Genomic DNA, 24,206 nt, shown 5'->3' on the forward strand with positions numbered 1-24,206 from the left:
ATAAATGAATGAGAAAACCCTGAAAAATGACCTTAATAAATCCAACAACAAAATTTTACTTACAGGTTAATATAATCAGATACTGTTTTGTTTTTTGTTGTTGTCGATATCAGAACAATATCTGATTACTATCAGATAGGGGCACCTTTATTCCAAATAATATCGTTAAATTATTTTTAAACCAAAAAAACCTTTCATTTCACACTTTTTACTAGACAATGTAGGGCTGGAAAAAAAAAATCATTAAATTCAATCTTGTCTATATAGCACTCATCTTCTGTACCTGAAGTATTCTGTTACAACGTTCTGCTGGGGCCTAGAGCTCATTTTTACACACACTGTTCACAGATTGCGACTCACCTTGCAAGTTGTAGTAGTTGGGGTTCTGGGTCATGCGGCGGTAGAGGAATGTCCATGTCAGGTAGTCCACCGCGTCCTGCTTGTTCTCCACCGTCTTCGTGACGATCTCAGCGTTGAAGTGGTCATGGAGGCAGTGATCGAGGTGAGACTCCACAGGCAGCGGCTCATACAGAAACTTCTTAAAGAAATCCTACCAGAAAAAAAAGAATATGGTTCAGTTGAAGTATTAGAACTCTGATGTCGATGACACAAATTGATGTGAACTTTACCTTCTTGGAGCCCTGACACATGATGACACAGCGTCCTTCATCATCTAGCATTGGTCTGTTAGCTTTCCCAACCATCTGGAGGACGTCGTATATGGGATAGTCCACATATCTGAGGGAAATATGAGGAGTTTGTTATCTGCTCAAAAATTATCAACAGTTCAGTCATGTTTTGATTACAGATCAAAGTCTTACGCATGGATTTTGCCGTTGTAGTACTGAGTGTCCATGACAATGACGAGGTGAGCAGAGATGTTGATGCCCCAACAAAGAGAACGAGAGGATACAACAACCTGCACAGCTCCTGTAAAATGGCACAACAACTTCTATTTAGGTTTCTGCTCTTTGAACTGCCTACCTAGCTGACATACATGAGAGGCAGGTGGGACTCAAACCTGAGTTAAAGAGCTGCTCCACTATTTTGCGCTCAGTGGCAGACAGACCCTCGTGCAGGTATCCGACTCCATTGGCCAGCGTCTCCTTCAGAGTGGGGTCATTGATTTTGTCCAGGAATGGAACCAGATCTTTCTCATTGCAATGCAGGAACCTACACAAACAAAGACGTGACATTACTGTTGTAGTGAAGTGCAATCACTGTATTCTGTCTGAATCTTGCTGTGCTAACAAACCTCTGTGGAACCACGTCAGCTGCACAGAAGGTGAGGATATCAATGGCTGTGAGACGAGTCTGTCTACGTGACGGGACAAACACCACAGCTGGTTTGGAAGGTGAGTGCTTCATGATAGCGTGATACACAGGCTTAGCCATGGAGAGCAGGCGGGTTTGTGTGTGGCTCACATTGAAGCCCTTCAGACAGAAAAAAAATATTATGAACCTCATAAAAAAGGATTGCTCAAAAAATAAATTCCTTCCTTTACAGACCTGGATGTGGAGCTCCAGAGGCACAGGTCTGACGTTGGGGTGGAAGTTGAAGGTGGCAGTGGTGCTGCAGCCCAACCAATGAGCCACGTCTTTGGCATTGGACAGAGACGAGCTGAGGGCCACAATGCGGATTGGACGCTCAATCTGGGAGGAAATGTATCTCATCCTGGAGCAGATAACCTCCAACACGGGCTGAGAAAACAGTAAGAGAAGTTTAAAAAGTGTACAGGAGGTGACAGCTGAACCCCACATATACCCAGTACATCACACCCAGCAGCCCTTTGCCCTTACTCCGTTTTCCCCTCCAATGAGGTGAGCTTCATCCACAATGAAAAGGCTGACGTTTTGGACATTCTTCCTCTGTTTCCAGCGGCGAGAGAGGATGTCCCATTTATCGGGTGTACTGATTATGATGTCACCCTTTCCCAGGAGCTTCAGGTCTGTGCTGGTCTCACCAGTCAGCAACACCACCTTCTTGCTCAGGATGTCCTGGAACTTCTGATGCCAGTCAATAAACACCTAAACAAACAGTGAAAATATATTAAACTATTAACTATGTCACAAAAACACAGTTTTCATTTTCTGACACTAAAACAAAACTTTAGTCTTTGTACAGAGTGTGGGGACACCATTCCAAACACATCCAATTGCCCACCTGTTCTGCCAGAGCCTCCATCGGGGTGATGTAGACACAGCGACCCTCTGAGCTGTGCAGCAGCATCCTCAAAATAGCAAACTCAGCACAGATGGTCTTTCCACTGCCGGTGGGGGCTCCCACAAACACATTATCATCACTGTTGTACACAGCATTGAAAACTGGGAGAAAACAATTAATCTCATTAGTCCTCATTTTTAAATTAAAACAATCATAATAAACAAGGAAAATTCCCCTTGTGAAAGGAATAAATGGGTGTATTTTTCTCATACCTTGGGTCTGGATGGGGTTGAAGAAAGGGAACTTATTCTGGTAGAGAGCCTCGAAGGCAGAGTTCCTGAGGGCAGTGACGGGGAGCGGCTGCAAGTCCAGCAGCTCAGTAGGTGGAGGGTATTTCTCTGGCAGGATCAGGTGGCGGAAGGACACTGGCAGCTGAGTCTCACAAGCTGGGACAGAAACAAAGCAGTCAGCTGAAATGTATCCTTTAAAATGATTGTGACAGATATTAAGCTTCACTCACAGAGCCAGCGGTCTGAGACAACACGGATGAAGTATTGAGGAGGCAGCGGCTCAAAAACGGGTACAAAGAATGTCACCAGGTGCTCGTCCTGGGCGTACTTGGCTTTAAGAAGAAAGTACTCATGATGGAGAATAACCTCACTGTCCACATCCTCAATCAGAATCCAGAAAGCCTCTGATGATCCATGAATCTATGTAGTAGAATAACAGTGTAATCATCAACAAAAGAACATGAAAGAGCAGCATATTGTCCGTATAATTGCTAACCTTGTCGTCCCACTGGAAATCAGGTGTGATGGTAAGTTCCACTTTGAGCGTGGAGCGAGTGATGGGCTGCAGATGCACGGCCAGGTCCAGTTTGGGGAACTGGTGGACGTATTTGTGAATAGTCTTTCCCATTTTTGGCATTCTGATGAGCTCACCTAATCAAAGGAGATGAACGTCAGGTTTTTCTAGGCTGCGTCTAAAACAGCTAAACCTCTGGAACACGGGAAAAAAAACTCACCAATTTCATTGTGGTTAAGATCATAGAGACGCTCAAAAGGGAAGTTTTTCTTCTCGATCTTCTTTATCACTTCTTCAGGCAGTTTCTTGAACTGTCGCAAGGGAGACATGGACTGCCACCTGTTTAAAAAGAGGCACAATGGATAATATAGTAAGTAGCCTGCCTTTACAGTAATGGTAGACATTACTTCATGTACACTTACATTCTCTTGTCAATCATCTTGCAGAGATTCAGGGTTTTGTCTGTGAGCTGAGCCCAGCCCCTGTTCAGCACAATCTCGAAAATGGCTCGCATCAACCGGCCAGCACTCTGAAGCAGGTCAAAAAAAAAAAAAAAAAAAAATGATTTATTGAAACAATTGAATTGCAGAAAAATTGCCAAAATGACTATAGCTTTAATAGTTTTAAAAGACAGAACGAGCTGCTTGTACTTGTGTGACGTAGACCATGTCGGCCATGAGGGCAAAGCCTTCGAGTTTAAGCTGAGAGATGTACGCCTGGAGCAGCACGTTGATCTGAAAAGGAAATAAAGCAAACAATTGAATAAAACACAGAAATGAAAATAAAAAAGAAAGAGATGAAGTCTCCTTTCTGCTTATGGAAACATTTGTAAAACATTTGTAATCCTTCTGTTTGGGACTGAAGCTAATGCATCATTATTGTACCTTTGCACTGGGCTCCTCAATACTCTCTTTCACAGGTATAGGAACTCTTTCAAGCAGCTTCTGAAGCTCCAGTTTCTCCTCCTGAGAAAGAGAGTGTTTGTTATTTCTTTAAACATGTACCGTTTTCTTTAGGGTTGTGTGGAGTTGGCTACTTCTCTGACGTTGATGTTCCTGAATTCAGAGGAGAGGGAGAGAAAACTCGGAAAAGCTCAATCTCACTGAGAGTGGGGTTTCAGCAGCTGGTTGTAGGTTTGAATTGAGTCATGAGTGATGTAGAAGTGGCTAGCAATCCGCCCCAGATCTGTTACCTTTACAACAAAAAAACACAAAATAAATCACAAAGTTTCATTCTTGATAGATTTACATGCACTGGTGCCAGCATCACGATCAAAATCCTATTTAAGCATTGTGGTGCAAACCTGAAAGCTGCCAGTTCGCTTGTCATACTTGACGAGTGTGTTCTTGTCCAGCACACTGGCTGCTGTGTGCACCAGGTCCGTTCTGCGCCTCTCCAGCAGTGGGTCTGTGCTTCGATCATCATGAGAAACTCCGTACAGCGTAGGGTTGCGGAGCATCCTCACATACAGGTAGGTATAACCCAGCCAGTTCACAGCATCCTGACAACAGGAACACAGTTTGAATGCAAAAACCAGTTCACACGCGTGACTGCATGCATTTGTCTGACCTTCACAGTCTGCACATTTCCCAGGACAATCTCTGCATTCAGCATGTCGGACAGCTTCGCCACCATCTGACTCTCTATGGGCAGCTGCTGATTGAGCAGTGACAGGTAGTACTGCAGCTCTCCATGGGACGTGATCAAAATTCCTTCCCCTTTGGTGTCATACTGAGGACGACCAGCTCGTCCAAGCATCTACACCAGGCATCAATGGCTAATTAAAAATCAGTGAAAGAAGAAAAGAGCAAACTTTGGTTTTGTATTAAAAGAAAGATACCAACCTGTAAAATGTCCAAGGCTCCCAGTTCAGTCCATCTGCCTTTCTCTGGACTGTAAACTTGGGTTCCTTTGATGATGACGGTGTGTGCTGGTAAGTTGACACCCCAAGCAAGTGTGGCCGTAGACACTAGAACCTGAATGTGCCGATCCGCAAATAAGTCCTCCACCAGCGTACGGTCCACTCTCGTCATTCCAGCGTGATGAATCGCAAAACCGTACGGCAGCAAATCTTTCAGCTCCAGGTTCTATAAGATACAACACAGTTTAAGGGTCGAGTCTGACATCAATTTGTTTGCAGATAGAAGTTTTATATCATAGAAAAGTGCTTACCTTGCACTGTTCTGCCTCAGTCCTCAACACTTCTGTGGAGGCGGAGCCTTCTCTGAGAAACAGACCCAGGGTGTCCTTCTCCAAGCACATGTCTCGTATGGCCCGGGCAGTCTTTCCTGTCTCCTTCCTGGAGTGGACAAACACCAGCACCTGTTCCAAACAATCAATGAGATGAATATTAGTTGAGATTCAAGAAAGAAAACAGTCTTTGTGGGGGAAACAGGTTTCCCTGTCATGATCAGTTTAACAGGTCGCACCTGGTTCTTTCCAGCATGTTCCATTATCTTCTCATAAACGATTTCATTCATGATCTGAAAACGTTTGATGGCTTTCTTCTCAGTGATGCCCACATACGTTTGCTCCAGAGGCACTGGACGAAAACTGCAGGAAAATCAGAGAATCCCATTAAATTGCTCAGAAAATGCTCTTAAAACTGCAAAATATAATTTTTGTGTTTTATTTGGTCAAAAATCCATAATCATCTTATTATATTGTATTCCATATCGTAATCCAAAGTGTTCTGAGTTGACAGTGAATCTCTTGTCCTTCTCCAGGCGCTGTAAATAAGCTTTAGAAACACAGGAGCGTGACAATGGACTTAAGCCAATCAGAGATCTTTCTACCAACACGGCGATCCCATGAGCTGTTTTAAGCATTACTATTGGCTGCTCGAGCTGCTCGTCAAAAGTCTACGCGCATTCTGAATCTGAAAGTAGGGACAGTCCCATGGCAAAATACTCAAGCTGAAGTCTCTAATAAGGCTTTTAGCACAGCGGTTACACGGCAAAGCAAGAGGAAAAAGGAAGACCGAGGTGGAGAATTTTTCAGGAGGGGATGGGGGAGAGTGAGGAGCGCCTCACGATTCTATACTGCAGCTTTAATATGTAAATAGCTCTTTGTTTTCATTAGAATATTCAGTTTGGCAGCATACCTATTGTCAAAATAAAAGAGCCCCTTTGCAGGATCCACACGCAGGCACGTAGCCACGTCCTCATAGTTAGGCAGGGTGGCACTCAAACCCAGCAGACGCACATCCTCCTGGGTCAGCTCCACATTGCGGATGGTCCTTGCGACCAGCGACTCCAACACGGGTCCACGGTCGTCGTGAAGCAGGTGGATTTCATCCTGCAACACAGTTGCTCAGTTATGAGAGTTTTAAGAGCTTCTACACATCTTCAAACCTTTTTTGGCCCTTACAATGATAATAAGGCGCACAAGCTGAGTGTATGTGCGCTCTCCTCCTTTTCGTGTGATGATGTCCCATTTCTCTGGGGTGCAGACGATAATCTGAGTGGCGTTTATCTCCTCTTTGCAAAGCTGGTGATCTCCTGTTAGCTCAGAAACGATGATGCCGTAACTCGCCAATCGCTGGTCGGAGAAAAAAATAAATGATTTTAAAAACAGTTGCCGTTTGGGATAATTCAAATTTATCTCTGAAAAGGAAAGTTATGGAAGACTTTTACCTTACTAAAGCTTCCCACCATCTCCTGTACCAGGGAGCGCATTGGTGCAATGTAGATGATTTTGAAGTCATCCACGTTTATTGTCCCATCCAGGTTAATGTGCTTTCCTATTTCTCTCAGCATCGCCATCAGAGCTACATTGGTTTTACCGGCTCCCTGTCAGCACATCAGTAAACACAAAACCGCTTTAGGCTGAACTACAATAATATTTAGAACTTTGTATAAAAAGAGTGTGCTCACCGTTGGCGCACACACAAGCAGGTTCTCATCTGTATCAAATGCTGTTTTAAACAACTTGCTTTGAATGCGATTCAGTGTTTTGAACCCTTCAAATCCAGCTTGTGCATACTTGGGCAACTTATCAATGGACACAAGCACCTGAAGACAGAGTTAGATTGGCAGATATCAGTTGTGTGTTTGTTGTTAAAGACAGGTTTTTAAATAACACATTTGTTACTACGCACTAAAAAATGTACGATTTATCGCGATTTTTAGGGTGCCGATTTTAATAATTGATTCTGCTTCCCAGAATCGATTTTTTTTTTAATTGTATTTTTCACATTTTTGTGGGCAACCACTGGGTGGCGATAATGTACCAACAAGTGAGTGTAAACACAAGGAAGGCAAAACCAACAAACATGAATAAACCTGCTACTGTATCATTCAAATCAAAAGTATGTACATTCTTTTGATCGATTCCATGGCGAACGGGTTTAGACGTGACCAAAGATTAAACTCTGCTCCGGACAAGTAGCGCATTGTGTAACACAACAAACTACTGCTCATCTTGTCCGTCACCATCCAGACATAAAGCTAAAGCAAGCAAAATAAGACACACGGCAGCAGACTAACGGACTCTGGATGGGATATTGAAAAAACTTATCCAGGTAATAAAGCCAGTCAAGGTGGCTACGTGCGTTATGTCAGATAAGGCGGAAGGATGGTGGTTGCTGCGTCGCGGAGCAAATCAGCTGTGTGCCGCGGTGCACACGTCAGCTGCAGGTTGTGAACTGAAACTCTGACAGACGTCAGAATTATGTCCACGCTGGTCAACTATTTTAACACTGTCCAATGTAAAGCCACAGTTTGATCACACTACAGAGTAAATAACAAGTGAAACATTGATGAGAGATGATGACGACTAGTGTGCGCTGATAATTTCTGAATGTAAGAAGTTAATAAAATCAGGCTTTCCACACAAACAAACGTTATTCTGTCATTAGTATGAGGGAGAAAAAAAGATATTTTAAATGTGGCTCAGACAAAAAAATGAGGCCGATCTTTACACTGCAATACATTGTGAAATCTCTTTTGAAGCAGCCCAACTACCAGCATGTTGACCAGCTACTGTTCCTATGCAAAAAACTAGACACTCCAAAGCACTTGATGAACATTAAAAGTTTCAGTTAACTAACTTCAAAAAGTTATGCACAAATTTGTTTTTTGTAAATGTTGTTTACCTCCTTTCTGATGGAGGTTTTATTTTATTTATTTCCATCTAAATAATAATAAATCACTGAATAAATAATGATAACTCAGTGAATGATTGAATGTGATGTGCATTGTTTTTTGGAACTGTGACATATTTCTAGAAGTTTAGGTTTCAACTTGTGTGTCTGGATAAGGAAAAAAATTGTGAAAATGGTCACTGTAGAATCGCAATACTTGTAAATTCAGAATCGCAATTTAAATCGAATCGGCACCAAAGAAGATAAAAGGGTATCATCCCAGCCCTACTACGCACCTCGTTGTCTGAAAAGGGTTTCGGTTTGAGGGCTGGCACATGGACTTCTTCATAACCTTTGCGCTGTTTGCGGAAAGAGCCGTCTGGCAGCTGGCACCGTTTGTTGGCCATGAAATGACTCCCCTGGGCAAAAGTCAGGTCGTCCAGGTCCAGCAGCTGCCGGGGTGCCATCGACTGCAAAGATCAGAAAAACAGCTCGCTTTAATACATGTAGAAAAAAAAGCATCAGATGCTGACCTGGAACGTTTAGAGCCAGTGTTGCTTTACGAACCTCCCCATGTTCAACATCCATTGCTTCCAAGTCATCAACACGGGACTTTCTAACCCTCTCCCTTCGTGATCGCTCCTCCTATAAAAGGTTTTAAAATACAAATAATCTGAATAAAACGTACTGGAGAAAATATTTATTTTCTTAGGTGCGAATCATTTCTTATCCAAACAAGATGTCATACTCGAATGATGTCCTCCTTTTCGGTCTCCTGCAGCTGGTACAGAATCTTCGACAGATCTTGATCAGACTCCATCTTTGCCATAATGCGTTCCTTCTCACCTTCACTCTGAGCACTTGCCAGCATGGTACAATATTGAACTGTATCAAGAGAAAAGCATTAGTTTCAAGGAGGGATTCGAATTAAAAAACAGGGATATAAGTTATTTTGGAAAAGACCTACTCATGCGTCGATGCTGACGGAGAATTTTAATGAAATCAAAGGTGTTGAAGCCCAAAAGCAGCACCAGCTGGTTCTCACATTCTCTGTCATCGCTGGCCGTCTATGGATTAACAGAGAAAGGAAAATGTCAGCAAATCTCTAAAGAAAAAATTCAACCTGCTTTAATGACAACTAAATACAGAGAAACTAGGAAAAATATACCTTCAGGATTTCCAAGACTTCATCTGCCTTCTTTTGAGAAACTATGGCATCGTCATAGAAACGGCTGAGTTGACGTTGAAGCCAAAAGGCATCAATGTCTCGGGGGTGCAGATCCTTTTTCTTTACAGTCATCACATCACCTGTTGCACCGAGCTGAATAAACAAAATAAACTTTTATGTAGGGGTGGGAATCTTTATGCAGCTCACGACTCAGTTTGATTATGATTATAGGAGACTGTGATTCGATTATGAATAAATTATTTTCCCCATAACATTTCTTTGTTTCTCACCGTGACCACTGATGAATTGCTACTTTTAAAAACAAACCAATTGCATTCAGACAGGAGATGAAATTACCTTTTATTAAAGCAGCAGAGGACATCTCTAAATTGTTCAGTTAGAGCTACATGGTTAAGTGCCAAAGTAGCAGCATTCTCGCTTGTAACATACAATACATAAACTGTTTTTTTAAATATATTGTGCTATAAATACTATAGCCTGCTCACTTCTTTGTAATCGGTCAAACTTACTAAATCAGCAGGGGATCAAATAATTATTTTCTCCACTGTAAATAAACAATTATAGTAAATGTATGCATCAATTATTGATTATTATTTCTGAATGACGATTAATCAATTATTTCTCCTATCCTTTAATGCAGCAAAAAGAAAACTGTATAAAAATAGATGATCACACTTACATTGGCTGTAAGAGTGCAGCCCACATCTGCCTCCTCTCCTTCACTGTCTTCATCAGAGTGTTCATCTCGCACCTCACCAAACTGATCCTCGTCTCCTTCCTGTTTTGAAGGAAATCGGTGAAAAAAAACATGTGGCACAAACATCTTTTACCTTGCAGAGATTTAAAGTGTGATCAGCACAGCAGTTTAGGAAGAAAGAGATTCCTCACCTCCTCATCAGACTCAAACTGGACATTAACTCCATAAGTTTCATCAATGTTGTCATCTATAAGGAGGAAGAGTAGAAGACAAGATGCAATAAAGAAAAGCGAACACTTCACCACAGCACCATCCTGCTGTTAAGAATTACATTTCACTTGTTTTTTCTCCTGCACTACTTATCAATGCTCTACTGCACTATTTTCCTTTTATTAATATTATATTTTATTATTACCTTTCTTTTCTATTATTTTTCCCTTCTTTTTATCTTATTTTTTTTTTTAATTTTTATTTTGTATTTATTTATTTTTTTTATACTATTATTATTATTATTATCATCTTGTTATTTGCACATTCTAGTCTAACTACTGTTTATATTTATACTTATGTTTATACTTATTATCATCTCTTCTAGTTGATTGTTTATTATTGAATTGTTTTCACTATTGGAGAGAGCACAGTTGACCGAGTCAAATTCCTCGTGTGTACAACATACACTTGGCGAATAAAGATGATTCTGATTCTGATTCTGATTTTTACCCATGTTCTGCAAGTCTTTGTCGCCTCCATAGTCTGTGATCTTTTTTCCCAGATTAACCAACACGTGGTAACGTGTGTCATCAGCAGGTCCCAGAAGCTGCTCCACTTCACGCCGCCTCTCTTTATCCCTCATTTTGTCATTCTTCAACACTGCCAGCACTTCATCGGCTGCTCCACATAAAATGTCACGTGGCTGCAATCACATTATAAGCAATTTGATACCAGACTTATTCACCATGAAGCACAATGGTACATCCAATATCCAATATTAGTTGAAAGAACAATAAAATGTCAACTGTCTGACCTGGTCTCCCAATGCAGCGTGGATAAAACTAAGCAGCACCTCGTAGGTCTCTCTGGTTTCTTTGGTTTTTGGCTTGTACACGATGCCCACCATTTCATCAATGCCTTCAGAGAGAAGGGTAAAGCCCTTCATTTTGTTGATGTCATGCCTGTCCTCGTCTCTTTTACGTCTCCTGCAAATGGAAAAAAAAATGTATCACCATACATAAATATACAACTCGGCCATTTTTCAAGACAAAATATTAGATTCTATTGCAAGCATCACTGCATGGAGCGTTTATATATGCTCAATAGGGCTGGGTGATTTTCCCTTAAATTTCACCCCCCCCACCTCCATGCACTTAAAAACGACTTCAGACACAACTTCATTGCTGTGATTGTCCTCAAGAGGTAAAATGCATAGAACAATCCCAAAACAAAAAGTAAATGAGGTTCTGTCATTCAACAATTTCAAGCTTTAACTCAAGTTTAAGCAAAAGTGCAACAACAACTTCACAGTAGCTTAAATTTTCAGATAATCAGATAACTACATATTTTATAACATAACATTACAATTAGAAATAATAAACTCTTCCGTTAGCATCTCAGCATAGTGTGAGTATAACATTAAACATGCCTGTAGCACACATATAGCCCTACCCAAAGGGTAAACACAAGAGGGGGCTGGCTCACATCACGGAATGTGAAAAGGTCAGAAAAAACTGTGGTGGGAAAATAACTGATCACAATAAATACAAAAAATAAAACATTGTTTTTTTAAATCGAATTTCCTAAATAAAATGTTTTTTTATCTATAAATTCGATTAATAGATTTTTTTTGCCCAGCCCTAATGCTTAAGTTCACTAATTAAAATCAAGACTTAAGAACTAAGGAAATACTTCTCATTTATTCACAGCAAACATTGACAAACCAGTTCTTTACATGAAATAACATTAAACTAGGGTCTGTATTTCCATGAATTATAGATGTAATACAAACATTTCTCTTTAGTCAAAATCCACTTTTTTAGAATAATAAACACATTAGTGCGACCTATTCTAGCAATAAAATAAATCAAACATTAACCAAAAAAGGAACAATTTCGTAGTCGAATAATCTCTTCCATAGTTGTGACTTAAGGAAAGCTTTCAGTTGTTTTTAACAACACTGACTTGTCTCGTCGTTCCTCCAACTTCTGGGGCTTGGTCCTCTGATGTTTGTCACCCATCTTGGTCCCCTCCAGCTTCCCCACCAAGGACAGCACCTCTCCGGTGGGCTCATCTCTCCGTGTACGGTCAATCAAAGACCGATCAGCTTGTAGAACCAAGTTTGAGTTCTGTCAGCAGCAACAAAAGACAAAGATACTGAGTCAGGCAAATCACAGATCAACGAATGCAGGTAGCTGGGTTAGCAATTAGCCGAATTAGCTGTCCACATTTATTAGCGTTAGAATTGCTTCTTATGTGAACGTCAATGGTGTAGAAATAACTTCCAGTTAGTTAGGCAGATTAACTGTGAACATGCTTACCGCTTTGTACTCATACTGTAGGCTACGAGCGGTGACATCCGCCATGATGCCGCTGCTCCTCTGGGTTCACCGCACTTTGAGACGCGGGCTATGGATATCCTCAGAGTAGACGTTACTCTGCCACTTTACACAATAGTTCCGAGCATTCACTAAGTCTTTACATGAGAAGCATCAGAATATGCGTAACACGTTCGCGTTTCATTGAAGTCAAATGCGTGAGACGAACGTACAATGGCACCGTTGCTAACACGAGCTAAGGAGCCGCTTTCACTTCCGGTGTCAAAGGTCAGCGTCACACATACGTAAAAGCAGCGCCTCCTACAGGACACGGCGAGTAGTCACATTATTGTGTTTTTCTATTTTATTCATGCAAATATTAAGAGTCGCTTTTTCTATTACAGTTGGATCATCAGAGTGCATATTTTTAAAAGATAAGTAACTAAATGTCTGTCATGATTGGCTACAATGTCTGTGATCTATCTCTCCGTGTAAATATGTATATATTATATTCAAGGATAAAAATATATAGCTATATTCTTTATACTTTTCACATTTTTTTTCTATTTATATTTATACATAGCCTCTATTATTGTATTGTTGTATTTTATCTTCTTTGTTGCACTTTTTTTTTTAAATGTCTTTTGGGTATTCTGTGTGTTGCCTTCTGTTTTTTATTTATTTATTTTACACTTTATCTGAGCTGTCGTGACAGTAAATTCCACCACTGCGGGATCAATAAAGTTACTCCACTCTACTACTCTTATCTGTTGTCACATTTTATTGATGTTTACAAATGATGTTTTAAAACGTTATGGGGGCAGATTAAAATGAACTTTGGGTTCCTCAGCCTTGGCCTGGCTCTGTCTGTGATCACTAGTGTTTGGTGCACACATCCATGTTGTGTTAGTTCTGGCACTCACACCCAGATGGCAGCATGGAGAGCAGTTTTTTTTTTGTTTTGTTTAAAGGAAATGATGACGTGTGCAGGAGAAACCAGCTGTTTGCTACTCAATCAACCATTATACTCCCTTTATTATTATTAACATTCCTATTAAGGACCATTTAAGAAAAGGTTAAAAATAGATGCTCTCTTTACCTTAAACTTGTAGATAAAATAAAGAAAAGGCTGAATTTGTGCATCTAAATAAATAGATCTCTTTAGGGCAGGAACTTATTGAGCCAAGCTGATACAGAAAATTGAATCCCTATCACACAAATATTAATAACAAACTCTTATCAACACAGTGGTCTAGATTTTATTAATTTTGCTGCACTTAAAAAGAAAAGGATCAATTCCAAATATGTCTTCTCAAAGCATTATTTTTGACCTGCAACTTTATATTATTATTTATTTTATTTTATCATTGTTAACAAAATCCCTTTTCACATTTTATTTGAAAACCTTATTTTCCTGCTCACAAATATTTTACTTGGAACAACAAAAACATTGCAAACACAAATGCCTAATCTTAGAAAACTGAATTGCCTGTTGTTATTTCATATCTTAGTTTTATTTTTTATTTTTTTTTAAAACAAATATTGTGTTCCTATACCCTCAAAGGAATATGCTGTAATTAATGTCTGTCTGGTGTAATAACTCAGAAACTCAGACACATTATCTTCACTTTTTCCATTATCCTGCTGTCACTTATCTGGGTAAAATTTCATTTTCACTCAAAAAAGAAAGATAAAAACTGTAAAATTAGAGTTTTGTTTCAAAATGAGATGATTTCTTCCCCAAATGTTGTCCCTTAGTCGATTCTGATCTCATAAATGAAATATGGCATCTATAACCTACAAATATGTTTGTTTGAATAAAATAAAATAAATTAGTTTCAAACTGATACACCGCATGCACCCCTTTTTCTGTCCCGCAAAGAAACAAAAAGGAAAATAATGCAAACTGTTTTTGTAAACAAGCCAACGAGGATGATCATCCTTTGTGAACTTCACTTGTACGGAATCGTCATCTTTTTGCGCTTTTTAAAATAAATTTATTCAGAAATGACTCTGTCCTGTGTTGAAGTGCTGTTTGGATTATTCTCTCAATCATATTTGAAAATGAAACAATGTTACATTATTAACCTCATCATAATTCTTGATAAATTCCATATCTGTAAATCAAAATTATCTGCCATCAAAATGAAACTGTACATCATTCACTCAAAAAATAAAAATCTTTTAGAATATTTGGTTTATGTCGCATATATAACAATGTTACCAGTCAAATAGTTAACTAACATACACCCCTGTCATTGTACACTTAATACTTGTTCATGTTGTGTTTTTTGTTTACCATTCTATATCATTGCTCCAGTGCTATACTGTTACTTTTGATTAATCAAAGCATGGATGGGAAAAACAAAAATCCCATCAACTTCTTTTATGTCAGAAATGTAAACTCCACGTCAAATATATTTGCCCTTAGATAAAGTTCCATAAATTTGGATATTAAAATGCTGAGTTCAGCCTATTCATTATGAAGTATGAATACACGAGCCTGAGAAATGATCACAATGAGAAAGATGAAATGAATGTGGGTCACGTGTGATAACTCATCCAAGAGGTCTATAGTCACATTTTTTATGTGACCTCAAGTGACTACCATGCCATTACACAGTGATTCTGCAAAATCTGTTGTGCATATTACTTCTGCAGCTTCACAGCATCATCTGTCTCATCCAGTGGCTGACATGATATTAAGGGTGGCTTTGATAAATGAGCTGCACACTCCCAAAGACACAATAGGTATCTTAGCCTGCAGGTAGGGATGTGAGAGATCAGCGGCATTGAGAAGCATGCATTTTAAATCCCTGGCACATGTGCATGGATGCATTGTAAAACAGTCACTGTTGGTTTCTACAGTTGTTCCATGTCACATTCAGAGAGTTTTGATCCTCTTCTCATCTTTAGCAACAGATTAGGGCTGGGCAAAAAAAAAATGATTTTATCGATTTATTGAATATGTAGATAAAAACAATTTTTATTTGCAAATTCAAGTTTAAAATTTTTTTTTTAAATCTTTTTCGCGTTCTGTCCTTGTGGGTTACCGTAGTGTGATGTGAGCCAGCCCCCTCTTTGTTTACACGTGTTTACCCTTTGAGTAGGCTGTATGTGTGCCACAGGCATGTTTAATGTTTTATTCCCACTATGCTGAGATGCTAATGGAAGAGTTTATTGTTTTTTTAATTGTAATGTTATGTGTTATAAAATATGTAGTTATCTGATTTTCTAATCAGAAAATTTAAGCTACTGTGAAGTTGCTGTTGCACTTTTGCTTAAACCTGAGTTAAAGCTTGAAATTGTTGAATGACAGAACCTCATTTACTTTTTATTTTGGGATTGTTTTATGGATTTTAACTCTTGAGGACAATTGCAGCAATAAAGTTGCACTTTTGACAATATATCTGATGTCTGCAGTCATTTTTAAGTGCATTGAAAAAAAAAACAAAAAAAAAAAAAAAAATCGAAAATCTAATCGAAACTTGATTTTTTTCTTCAAAAACTCAAAACTTCAAAACTTTTTTAAGGCAAAATCGTCCAGCCCTACTACAGATCCTGTTTTCCTAAGTAACATTTTGTAGATGTGGAGTCAACATTCAAGAAGATGAAGTAGTGCATTTTATGTACACTGGCTTTTTTTTTTTTTTTTTTTTTTTTTCATCTTATTGTCAAATTTTAATCACTTTTCACACATTATTCTCATTGGAAATGTAAGACTTGTGTTCTGACAATGTGATCTCTCATTCATGAGCACACCTCAGCTGTCTGCGCAGCTGCTGCTGAGAGGCCTGCAGTGAAGGCATTCGGTCCTGGTCTGTTAAACATACAGGAATACTGAGCATGCCCATTCATTAACCTAGATAGATTGAAACACCACTGTTTCTATTCAGGATGCACAGATTAGTGCTTCATGTGGGACCCAGACGATGTTTGAATGGAGTCTGTTTGACGAGGTTTACAGTATGAGGACGGGTTAGCTTGGGTGAGGTATTACAGGGTAATACTGAAGCCTCGGACATGTGCTTGTACACTATTTTGGTCTTGACTCGTTTTAGTCTCACATCTAACCATGTGCTGTCACTAAAGCCTTTCATCTTCATAACAACTTTACTTGGTGTATTTACAACACTTAAAGTGTATAAAACATACATTTATGAATAAAAAATCAGATTATTGCTTTCTGTTCATGTGTTTAAATTCAATGGAAGCATATTAAACTCAATTGAGTGTCAACTGGGACAATCTTGTCATATAAAATCAATGTAAACAAAGTCAACTATGATAGTAAAATCTCCACTAGGACTTCATTATATATGACTACTATGGATTTCTGAGTGTGTTAGCTGTAATTACAAGCTCGATTTTACATGTATTCAGTCTCTACATAGTGATTAAATGTGTTCTGTTTGTCTATGAATTAGGAGGGCTCTTGAAATACTGAAGACCTGACCAGGATGTACACAGTGCCTTTTTAAGCTAGGCTACAACCAAAAACATGAGAGGAGAAAATGGAAATTTAATATTTTATATTGCCCAAAGTCTGTCATTCAGAGAATAGTTTAGAGCTTGTTTGAACCTCATTAATAATGAAAATCCAAAGCTTGGTAATGTCTCTCTGTACAGTTTTATTTACATGATACTATTCTGTCATAATGCTGGATAGCAAGATTATATGTAATACATAAATATCAACACAGTTTGTTGTTTTTTCTTTTTTTTGTACAAATTTGCATATAACTAAGGATCAGAAAGGAGAAGAAAAAAAAACCTCAAACATATACATACAGTTCTCTTTAAGTGAAAACCACATCCTTACAGGGAAGAAAAACAAAAACAAAAAGAAAAAAAAAAACACAAAGGAGTAACACAAGCCACAAACACACATGGGTTTCAATGTCCGGTAGCCTGTAATACACACTTGTGCACATGTATGTGCCCATTCACAAACACTTTTCTACAGTGCAGCTATACAAACCCATAGCTGTTAGACGGATGAGAAGTTACACCTACTTTTGGTAACTAAGTTTTGTCATATCTCTTTAGCTCTGGCATGCTCCTGTAGCTCTGTAAACATGTGCTGATAAACCGGGTCGCTCCACAGTCCACGGGCGTTCAACGACACACACACACACTGTGCTCACATTAATTTTGTGTTGGCGCATCAAAACAAACCATGGTCACGTACTCTAAATCCACAAATGCACTGAAAACATGCGCTAACGTTGGTAGAACGGGTAAAAAAAAAACAACGGATAACTGTCGCTGAGCAAATAACACAGCTGAAACCCAAAAGACAGTGAGACCCCAAACGCTATTGTAGATGAAAAACTCATGCATTTGTCCCATCCATTCAAACCCTATAATATTCTAGTCTAAGTTCACCCATCAGGCCTGCAAGGGAAAGGTGCTGTCCTTCTTCTCAGGCCACATGACGGTACAACACAGCCCCGTACCAGGCTTCTGTGATTACAATCTGAACCCAGACCAGTTAAAGATCTCATGATTTCTTAGATGGACTATAACATTAAGCAGTCAATCACTGACCTAAAGGAAATAGCATCCTCACAATGAAACTGATCACAGTCTGTGGTGGGTGTGTGCTGATCAGTGGGTCACTGAGGCTGGGGGAAAAGGGTGATGCACGGCTCGAGGCTGACGTAACGAAACAGAAGGGAAGACAATGTAGCTCAACAGCAGCTGTGAGGTAGGTAAAGCCAGGAACAAGACTAAACAAATCCCCCTGTGCATGGTGGGAGACTGACAGACCAACATCTTTACCAACGCAACACATGAGAAGTTGAGTAAGTTGGATTACAGAACTCATGAGTACCAATTCTGTGTCGTTTTGAATGGGTTCAGAGAGCTTACAGTATGTGGTATACAAATAAAATGGCTGTTCACTTTCTTTTTTTTGGCACAAAATGGCGCCTGGTAAGAGGGAGAGAAGCACAGTATATCCTTGACACTTAGCCGGGGTTGATCTGAATAAGACAATACATACCCTTAGAAAAAAAGGATGACTGAACAGCGGCAAAGTCACACCACATAATAGGATAAAACAAACTAATGAATTAATCAAAAAAAAAAAGGAGAAAAGTGATCATTCATGCATCTTCCTCAGACAGGATCTTTTCATTTTTTCTTGAGGTTGTTTCTTTTGTAAATCAAGTCCTTTACGATCCATGGCCACTCATGCCAGTGTTTGTTTCAAACGTTCACACTCATACTCCAGTCTCTGTCAAAGATGTTTCCATGTAGCTGCAGCCGATGATATTTTTGCTCTATAAATCTATATTCTCTGGATCTTGTCAGCCACCACCACGGGGTTCTCTTTGCGGATCTTGGCAGCAGCCTCAGCCTTGTAATCGTAGGGACAGTTATGCTTGTCAGAGTATCGGTGGATGCCACAGAACAGGTTTCCACAGCGACAGTCAAACCCTGGGAGCACAAATCAGGTGTTAATAACAAGAGAGGCTTTGTAAAAAAAAACAAAAAAAAAAAACGGGTCAAACACAACATGAATCAACTCAAATACAATGTTCATGTGTAGAAAAGAGTATGTGATGCATCAGGAAATTTGATATGATGTATCAGATGAGCCCTTACCTGTGAAGCCCACTCTTTTGCGGCACATGAAACAGCGGTTCTTTTTGGGTTTGGGGGTGTCACCCTTGTTTTCTTCACTGCTTGAAGATGCTACAGGAGTGGGGCTAGAAGCAGCAGGTTGGCTTACAACTGTAAATTAAATAACACAAAAAGAGTCAGATTGAAGTTAAACTGCTTCATTTATCACGTTAATAAACACAGAGGGAAACAAATTGTCCTACGTCTTGGTAATTGTAACGTTGTCTATATATTTATTTTGTTAGTTAGTTAGAAATAAGTACATCACTCTACACAGCCCTAATGCACATGGCTTGTATTCTCAGACTGTAAAGTATTTTAAAACCGGTTTATTTTTAGGCACCTTGGACAGATTTGGGCACTCAGTGAAGCATAAACTGAGGCGACTCCAATGTGTTCCTAAAACAACTGTAGGAGTGCTTTGCAGATGCCTGCTGGTTTATATCTGTTCATAGTGTGTTTATGTGTCTCACCAGGCTCTAAGGGTTCAGGCTGGTCCTCTCTTGAAATGCTCATCTCTGTCATTTGTTGAGTCACAGGGAGAGACCCTTGAATGGTTCTGCATCGAGTTGAAGTAATAAAAAAAGACAATTGTCAGGCAGCAGCTCTACAATGTTTATAACAATATTGAACATACAATACGAACCTAGACATTTCTGGTGAAGAGGTGGGAGAGGCATCCACCTTGGCTAGGCTGGCTTCTAATCTCTGGATGGCAGAAGCCTCTGAGGTAGGACTAGCAGTCGAGCCTGAAAAAGCAAATAGTGAGCACAGATATACCTCAACCACATTTAAAATCTGTAAAACAGATATTTTCTACATTTAAAACAAAGTTTAGATATTTCCTAGGTTTAGTTCCATTGAATTATTCCATAAGCTGTCTTCTGTTTGGTTGTTTTTTTCTTGCTGCAGTGATCAAATTTTGTGTGTTGTCAAAACCTTTAGTTACTCAGAGTGAGCGACAAAAGAACAGAGTAAATATTGGAAGGCCTTGTGTTACTATACAAACAGAATACAAGTTATTCCTTATGTTTAGTGGTAAATATATAAAGGATTGAAGTTTGTTACATCAAGCGCTAGACTCTGTTTTGGCTTATGTGCTATGTTGAAGGAACAACAACATTAAAGCTTTTCTTTTGAAAGTATAAAGGTGAGCTACTTGCAATCTGTATTTATTATTGTACCATTCTTGTGAATATAAAGCACTGAAGTGAAAAGTCACTAATGCTGGGATGGGTCTGAGACTAGTGATAGACCGATACATCGGCCGGCCGATATTATCGACCGTTTTTTACATTATTGACAGGGAGCAGAAATATTTTTTACTTGATCTTGTTCTACATCACCTGTTTTTAATATTTGTTAAATATTTTTTTTTACTTGTTGTCGTTCTACCTCACCTTTGTTCATTTCAATAAATGTTCCTTTTTTAAAAATTGAGACTCGTACCATTTGTTATCATCATTATGTAATTTTTATGATGTAAATTGAGGGAGCAAAAGCAGTATCGGCTACAAATATTGGCTCAAGAAAATCGTCAGTCCATATCGGTCATCGGCTAAGGCTGATGGGAAAAAAAATCAGTATCGACCCTAAAAAAATCCATGTCGGTCAATCCCTATCTGAGACACTGATGGGTCTGAGTGCCGTGTGAGGAGTGCTTACCCATGGGGCTGAGGGGGCTCATGCGGTCGCTGCTCTGCTGCCGTGTCAGGTGTTCCTTATAGCAAACAGAGCACATGCCATTGGTTCTTGGGTTTCCATAGAAACCACAGCCCATGGCACAAAGCATGGGCACTGGGCTCTGGTTCGTCTCTTGAGCCATTGCTGAAAGAATTAGAAGGACAGAGCAACAAAGCTTATTATACTTACAATCATTTGTACCATTAATTCAAATCAAAGTAATAACAACAAATTATATCAAAACAATGCCGCTCCAGGTATTTTCGAACACAAGTCATGTTATGAAGATGCATCATTCATCCGCACTTAGTTCAACAGGTTAAACAGAAGCTGAACTCTTTACTGGGCTGTATCTTGCTTTTTTGCATTCAATTTCTCCCTTTACCATTCCCGTCCCATCACCTCAAACACGTGAATATCTTTCAAAGTGATTTCTAACATCTCCATGACATCTATTATAAAGGCTCTCCTTCCTGATTACATCATTTACTCATAACCAGGTCATAATTGTGTTATAGTGAATGAAAACACCCACATCGGCGAAAACCAACCAAGGGCTGGATAGCTTTCTGGAGCCAGAGTTTTTACAGCAATTGACTGAGTAATGGGGATTTTAACATTGATTATTAAACAACACATACCTCTGATTAATTACGATAAGATAAAGACAAATGAAAAGGGAAATTAGCCACCAATGTCCTACTCTCTCTGTAAAACGTACAAGTTGCATTTCACCACAAGAACACATGGAAAACAAAGTTGGGGGTGGCAAAACATGAAGACTCGTGGCATCACCTGCATCTGCTGCAATAACAGAAGGAAGTTGTGTAACGAGAGCCTCAGAGGGAACAGATCACAACAAGCACCTTGGCAAGGCAACCAAACAGATGAGCCAGGAAAGCCTAAATGAGTTGGGCAGGAGGCATCCTGGCTGCCAGTGTGGACCTGGCTCTCGTACAATTTCACTGACCATATCTGACAACATATACCTATGTAGACATCAACACTACCATATTTCTTTAGTAAACAACCTTTGTCCATTCTCCATGTTGTGCTGCAGTACGCCAGCTGCTTTAAATGCGTTGGTGTGTAGGGCTTGTTCTGTATTCTGGTCACGGACACAAACATGCAGGGAGAGCAAAATGTTCCATGAGAACCAAGCAGTTATTTCTGAATGTCCCATCGGTTCAGTTGAATGGTTGCGACCTCAACAACTAAACAAGTGCCATTAAACCTTGGAGCACCCCTTTAACAGCACCCCAGCCTTCTTTCCATTTCTGCACGCTATCACCCACTGTGTCAACAAAGGGCTTCCTTGGAAAAGCCCACAAAGACGTTCTCTCCCATTGGTGTCACGTGTTTGCCTGCTGACTGCTGAAAAATCCCAGACACGAGGACTGAGGCCGATTTCTTTCACACAGGGTTAAACCAGGAACGGGTGGAGAACAGCTGATCACATTTATCACCTTGATTTGGACATTTTGATCTGCTCATTTCTCAACTATGCAACCTTAAAGGAATATTTCACCTCATGCAATCCATGTATCATCATATAGTTAAATGCAAAATCTGACTCTTTTGAAAACATGCTACACCATACCTAACAACAAAAGAAAAAGGCAACAAAGAACACCAGTATGGAGCTATGTAAAAAAACACCTGAAAGTTGGCTTCAAGGCACAAATAGACATCCCATCAGCCCAGTCATGATCCAACACACAACACAAGTTCTTTGGTTTTCAAGTAAATAATTAATTTCATACATCACACGTCATTGATCTGGTAATAAAGTAGAGATTATAGCTGGGGATATTCGGGACTTTCCAGCAATGAGCACAACACAACTCCCCTTAGTATCAACAGAACACCTTCACAGCTATGGAAAGAAAAACTAGTCTGACTTGAACTGGGGCTGTTTACCGTCTCTTGTGTGATAAATATTTGAGGCCTCTAAAGGGGACATGTGTGTGATAATCTGTGGCAAACAAAAGAGAGAAAAACACTGCTTCTTTACCAGCTGCAGGATGAGCTCATATTTCAGGCCCTGCTGGCCTGAAAACTCCTGAGTCACACTGAACAGAACACAGGCCTCTGTTGTTTTTGTTCTAGGCACTGAATTACTACCTTTAAAGAAGACCTTCGGCGACGAAAAAATAAATGATTATCTGAGGTCGATGGGGAAGGCAACGACAGTGCATGGTGTTTGGTGAAATATGTCAGAGTCTAGACAGTGTGCTCTCCTTTGTTTCTTCCTTCGTTCCTTTGTCTACATTCCCTAAGCTTCCTGTTTAGACATCCCTGTGTGTGTGTGTGTGTGTGTGTGTGTGTGTGTGTGTGTGTGTGTGTGTGTGTGTGTGTGTGTGTGTGTGTGTGTGTGTGTGTGTGTGTGTGTGTGTGTGTGTGTGCGTCGCCTTCATCGCTACATTTATACTGTACACTCACAGCTTCTTTTTCTGTGAAGCAAATGTGAACAAACCTCCATTATATAACCACACTAAAGCACTTAGAACACGACTGGGTACCACATAGGTCCAGGCAAAGCAAGCTCTTAATCCCGAAATGACACGAGGAACATGAAAGAACAAGTAGAGGAACTTAATTTCATATTTGACCTAAAAAAAAAAAAAATTAAAAAAAAACACGTCTGGTGATTTCCGAGCAACTCTTTCTCTCTACTTGCCCATTCAGCTTATACATTTTCTATTTGTAGACAGGACTTATCTGGCTTTGGCTTCCCATCCCCCAGCAGCTCGGTACGAATAGAAAAAACAGAAACCATCTCTGCCCTGTTTTCCCCTCTTCTCCTCGAACAGAAGCACGTCTAAAGCCCTTTGTAGTATTCATTTAGGAAGAAAAGACAGAGCCAGCCTCAAGAAAAGCTGGTTAACATCACACACGCAACACCTGACCTTTCAATCCACCGTTAAAGGTCGCCACGACCAACCATCGTTCACATTAACCGTGGACAGAAAGCTTTTTAGTCAATAAAAGCGAAGCTCACTAAAAAAAAAAAAAAAAAAAAAAAAAAATGAAATAAACCATCCATGTTGTCGGCAACATATAGAATAATAATCCAAGATCATCACCTGATAATAGTTGATGATGTTCCCTAAAGAATAAAGGGGATGAAAAGTGGCTCTTTGAAGAAAAATGGTGGAAAGTCTTCCAGGGGGTCTTCCTTTCCTCTGTGGCCGGAGTCAGACGGGTTCAAACGGGTTTAGGTGGTCCCAGTCCTCGGCCTCATGCCGTCCCTCCTCTCTCGCTCCTCTCTAGTCTCTGTGATGGATGTGTTTGTTTCCTTCTTTAGTAAGGGGCGGGACATGTGACGTCATTAATGAAAAAACCGCGACGCCATTGGTTGCCCGCGGAGCCCCCTGTGCACCGTGTACAGTCCCAGTCAGACTGCTGCTGTGTGCGCATGCGCACGG

At 39.9% G+C, this 24,206-nt stretch overlaps 2 protein-coding genes across 4 annotated transcripts in view; both read right to left on the reverse strand.

Moving 5' to 3' along the window:
• The window catches only part of snrnp200 (small nuclear ribonucleoprotein 200 (U5)), a 15,745-nt gene extending 2,991 nt beyond the window's left edge, over positions 1–12,754 (reverse strand). Inside the window, 38 exon segments of the mRNA XM_028456518.1 lie at positions 361–550; positions 630–738; positions 822–930; positions 1,022–1,173; positions 1,256–1,434; positions 1,510–1,701; positions 1,801–2,028; positions 2,165–2,325; positions 2,437–2,610; positions 2,685–2,874; positions 2,951–3,105; positions 3,189–3,307; positions 3,391–3,497; positions 3,619–3,702; positions 3,853–3,933; positions 4,005–4,043; positions 4,046–4,081; positions 4,083–4,160; positions 4,272–4,469; positions 4,538–4,726; positions 4,813–5,055; positions 5,141–5,290; positions 5,398–5,521; positions 6,072–6,265; positions 6,338–6,508; positions 6,604–6,759; positions 6,844–6,981; positions 8,348–8,521; positions 8,619–8,696; positions 8,800–8,936; positions 9,019–9,118; positions 9,220–9,372; positions 9,920–10,018; positions 10,129–10,184; positions 10,658–10,850; positions 10,962–11,133; positions 12,113–12,276; positions 12,469–12,754. Of these exon segments, the coding sequence (XP_028312319.1) occupies positions 361–550; positions 630–738; positions 822–930; positions 1,022–1,173; positions 1,256–1,434; positions 1,510–1,701; positions 1,801–2,028; positions 2,165–2,325; positions 2,437–2,610; positions 2,685–2,874; positions 2,951–3,105; positions 3,189–3,307; positions 3,391–3,497; positions 3,619–3,702; positions 3,853–3,933; positions 4,005–4,043; positions 4,046–4,081; positions 4,083–4,160; positions 4,272–4,469; positions 4,538–4,726; positions 4,813–5,055; positions 5,141–5,290; positions 5,398–5,521; positions 6,072–6,265; positions 6,338–6,508; positions 6,604–6,759; positions 6,844–6,981; positions 8,348–8,521; positions 8,619–8,696; positions 8,800–8,936; positions 9,019–9,118; positions 9,220–9,372; positions 9,920–10,018; positions 10,129–10,184; positions 10,658–10,850; positions 10,962–11,133; positions 12,113–12,276; positions 12,469–12,513 (5,317 nt within the window). The 5' untranslated portion in view covers positions 12,514–12,754.
• Positions 12,755–17,249: 4,495 nt separating this feature from the next.
• On the reverse strand, positions 17,250–24,116 carry zfand5a (zinc finger, AN1-type domain 5a). Of its 3 annotated transcripts, XM_028457268.1 has the most exons (7): positions 23,865–24,116; positions 23,688–23,778; positions 20,761–20,922; positions 19,742–19,844; positions 19,569–19,654; positions 19,078–19,206; positions 18,761–18,909 (listed from the first exon to the last, which is right to left on the reverse strand). In XM_028457268.1, the coding sequence occupies exons 3-7, from the start codon at positions 20,918–20,920 to the stop codon at positions 18,761–18,763; spliced, it is 627 nt and encodes a 208-aa protein (XP_028313069.1). In that variant the 5' UTR covers positions 20,921–20,922; positions 23,688–23,778; positions 23,865–24,116. The 3 variants fall into 3 exon arrangements, with proteins under 3 accessions (XP_028313067.1, XP_028313069.1, XP_028313068.1); XM_028457266.1 differs by lacking the exons at positions 23,688–23,778; positions 23,865–24,116 and adding an exon at positions 21,810–22,181 and having other exon boundaries at positions 17,250–18,909; XM_028457267.1 differs by lacking the exon at positions 23,688–23,778 and having other exon boundaries at positions 23,865–24,104.
• Positions 24,117–24,206: the final 90 nt, after the last annotated feature.

This window comes from Gouania willdenowi, chromosome 9 (genome assembly GCF_900634775.1).
Source record: "Gouania willdenowi chromosome 9, fGouWil2.1, whole genome shotgun sequence".
NCBI classification, from domain to species: Eukaryota; Metazoa; Chordata; class Actinopteri; order Blenniiformes; family Gobiesocidae; genus Gouania; species Gouania willdenowi.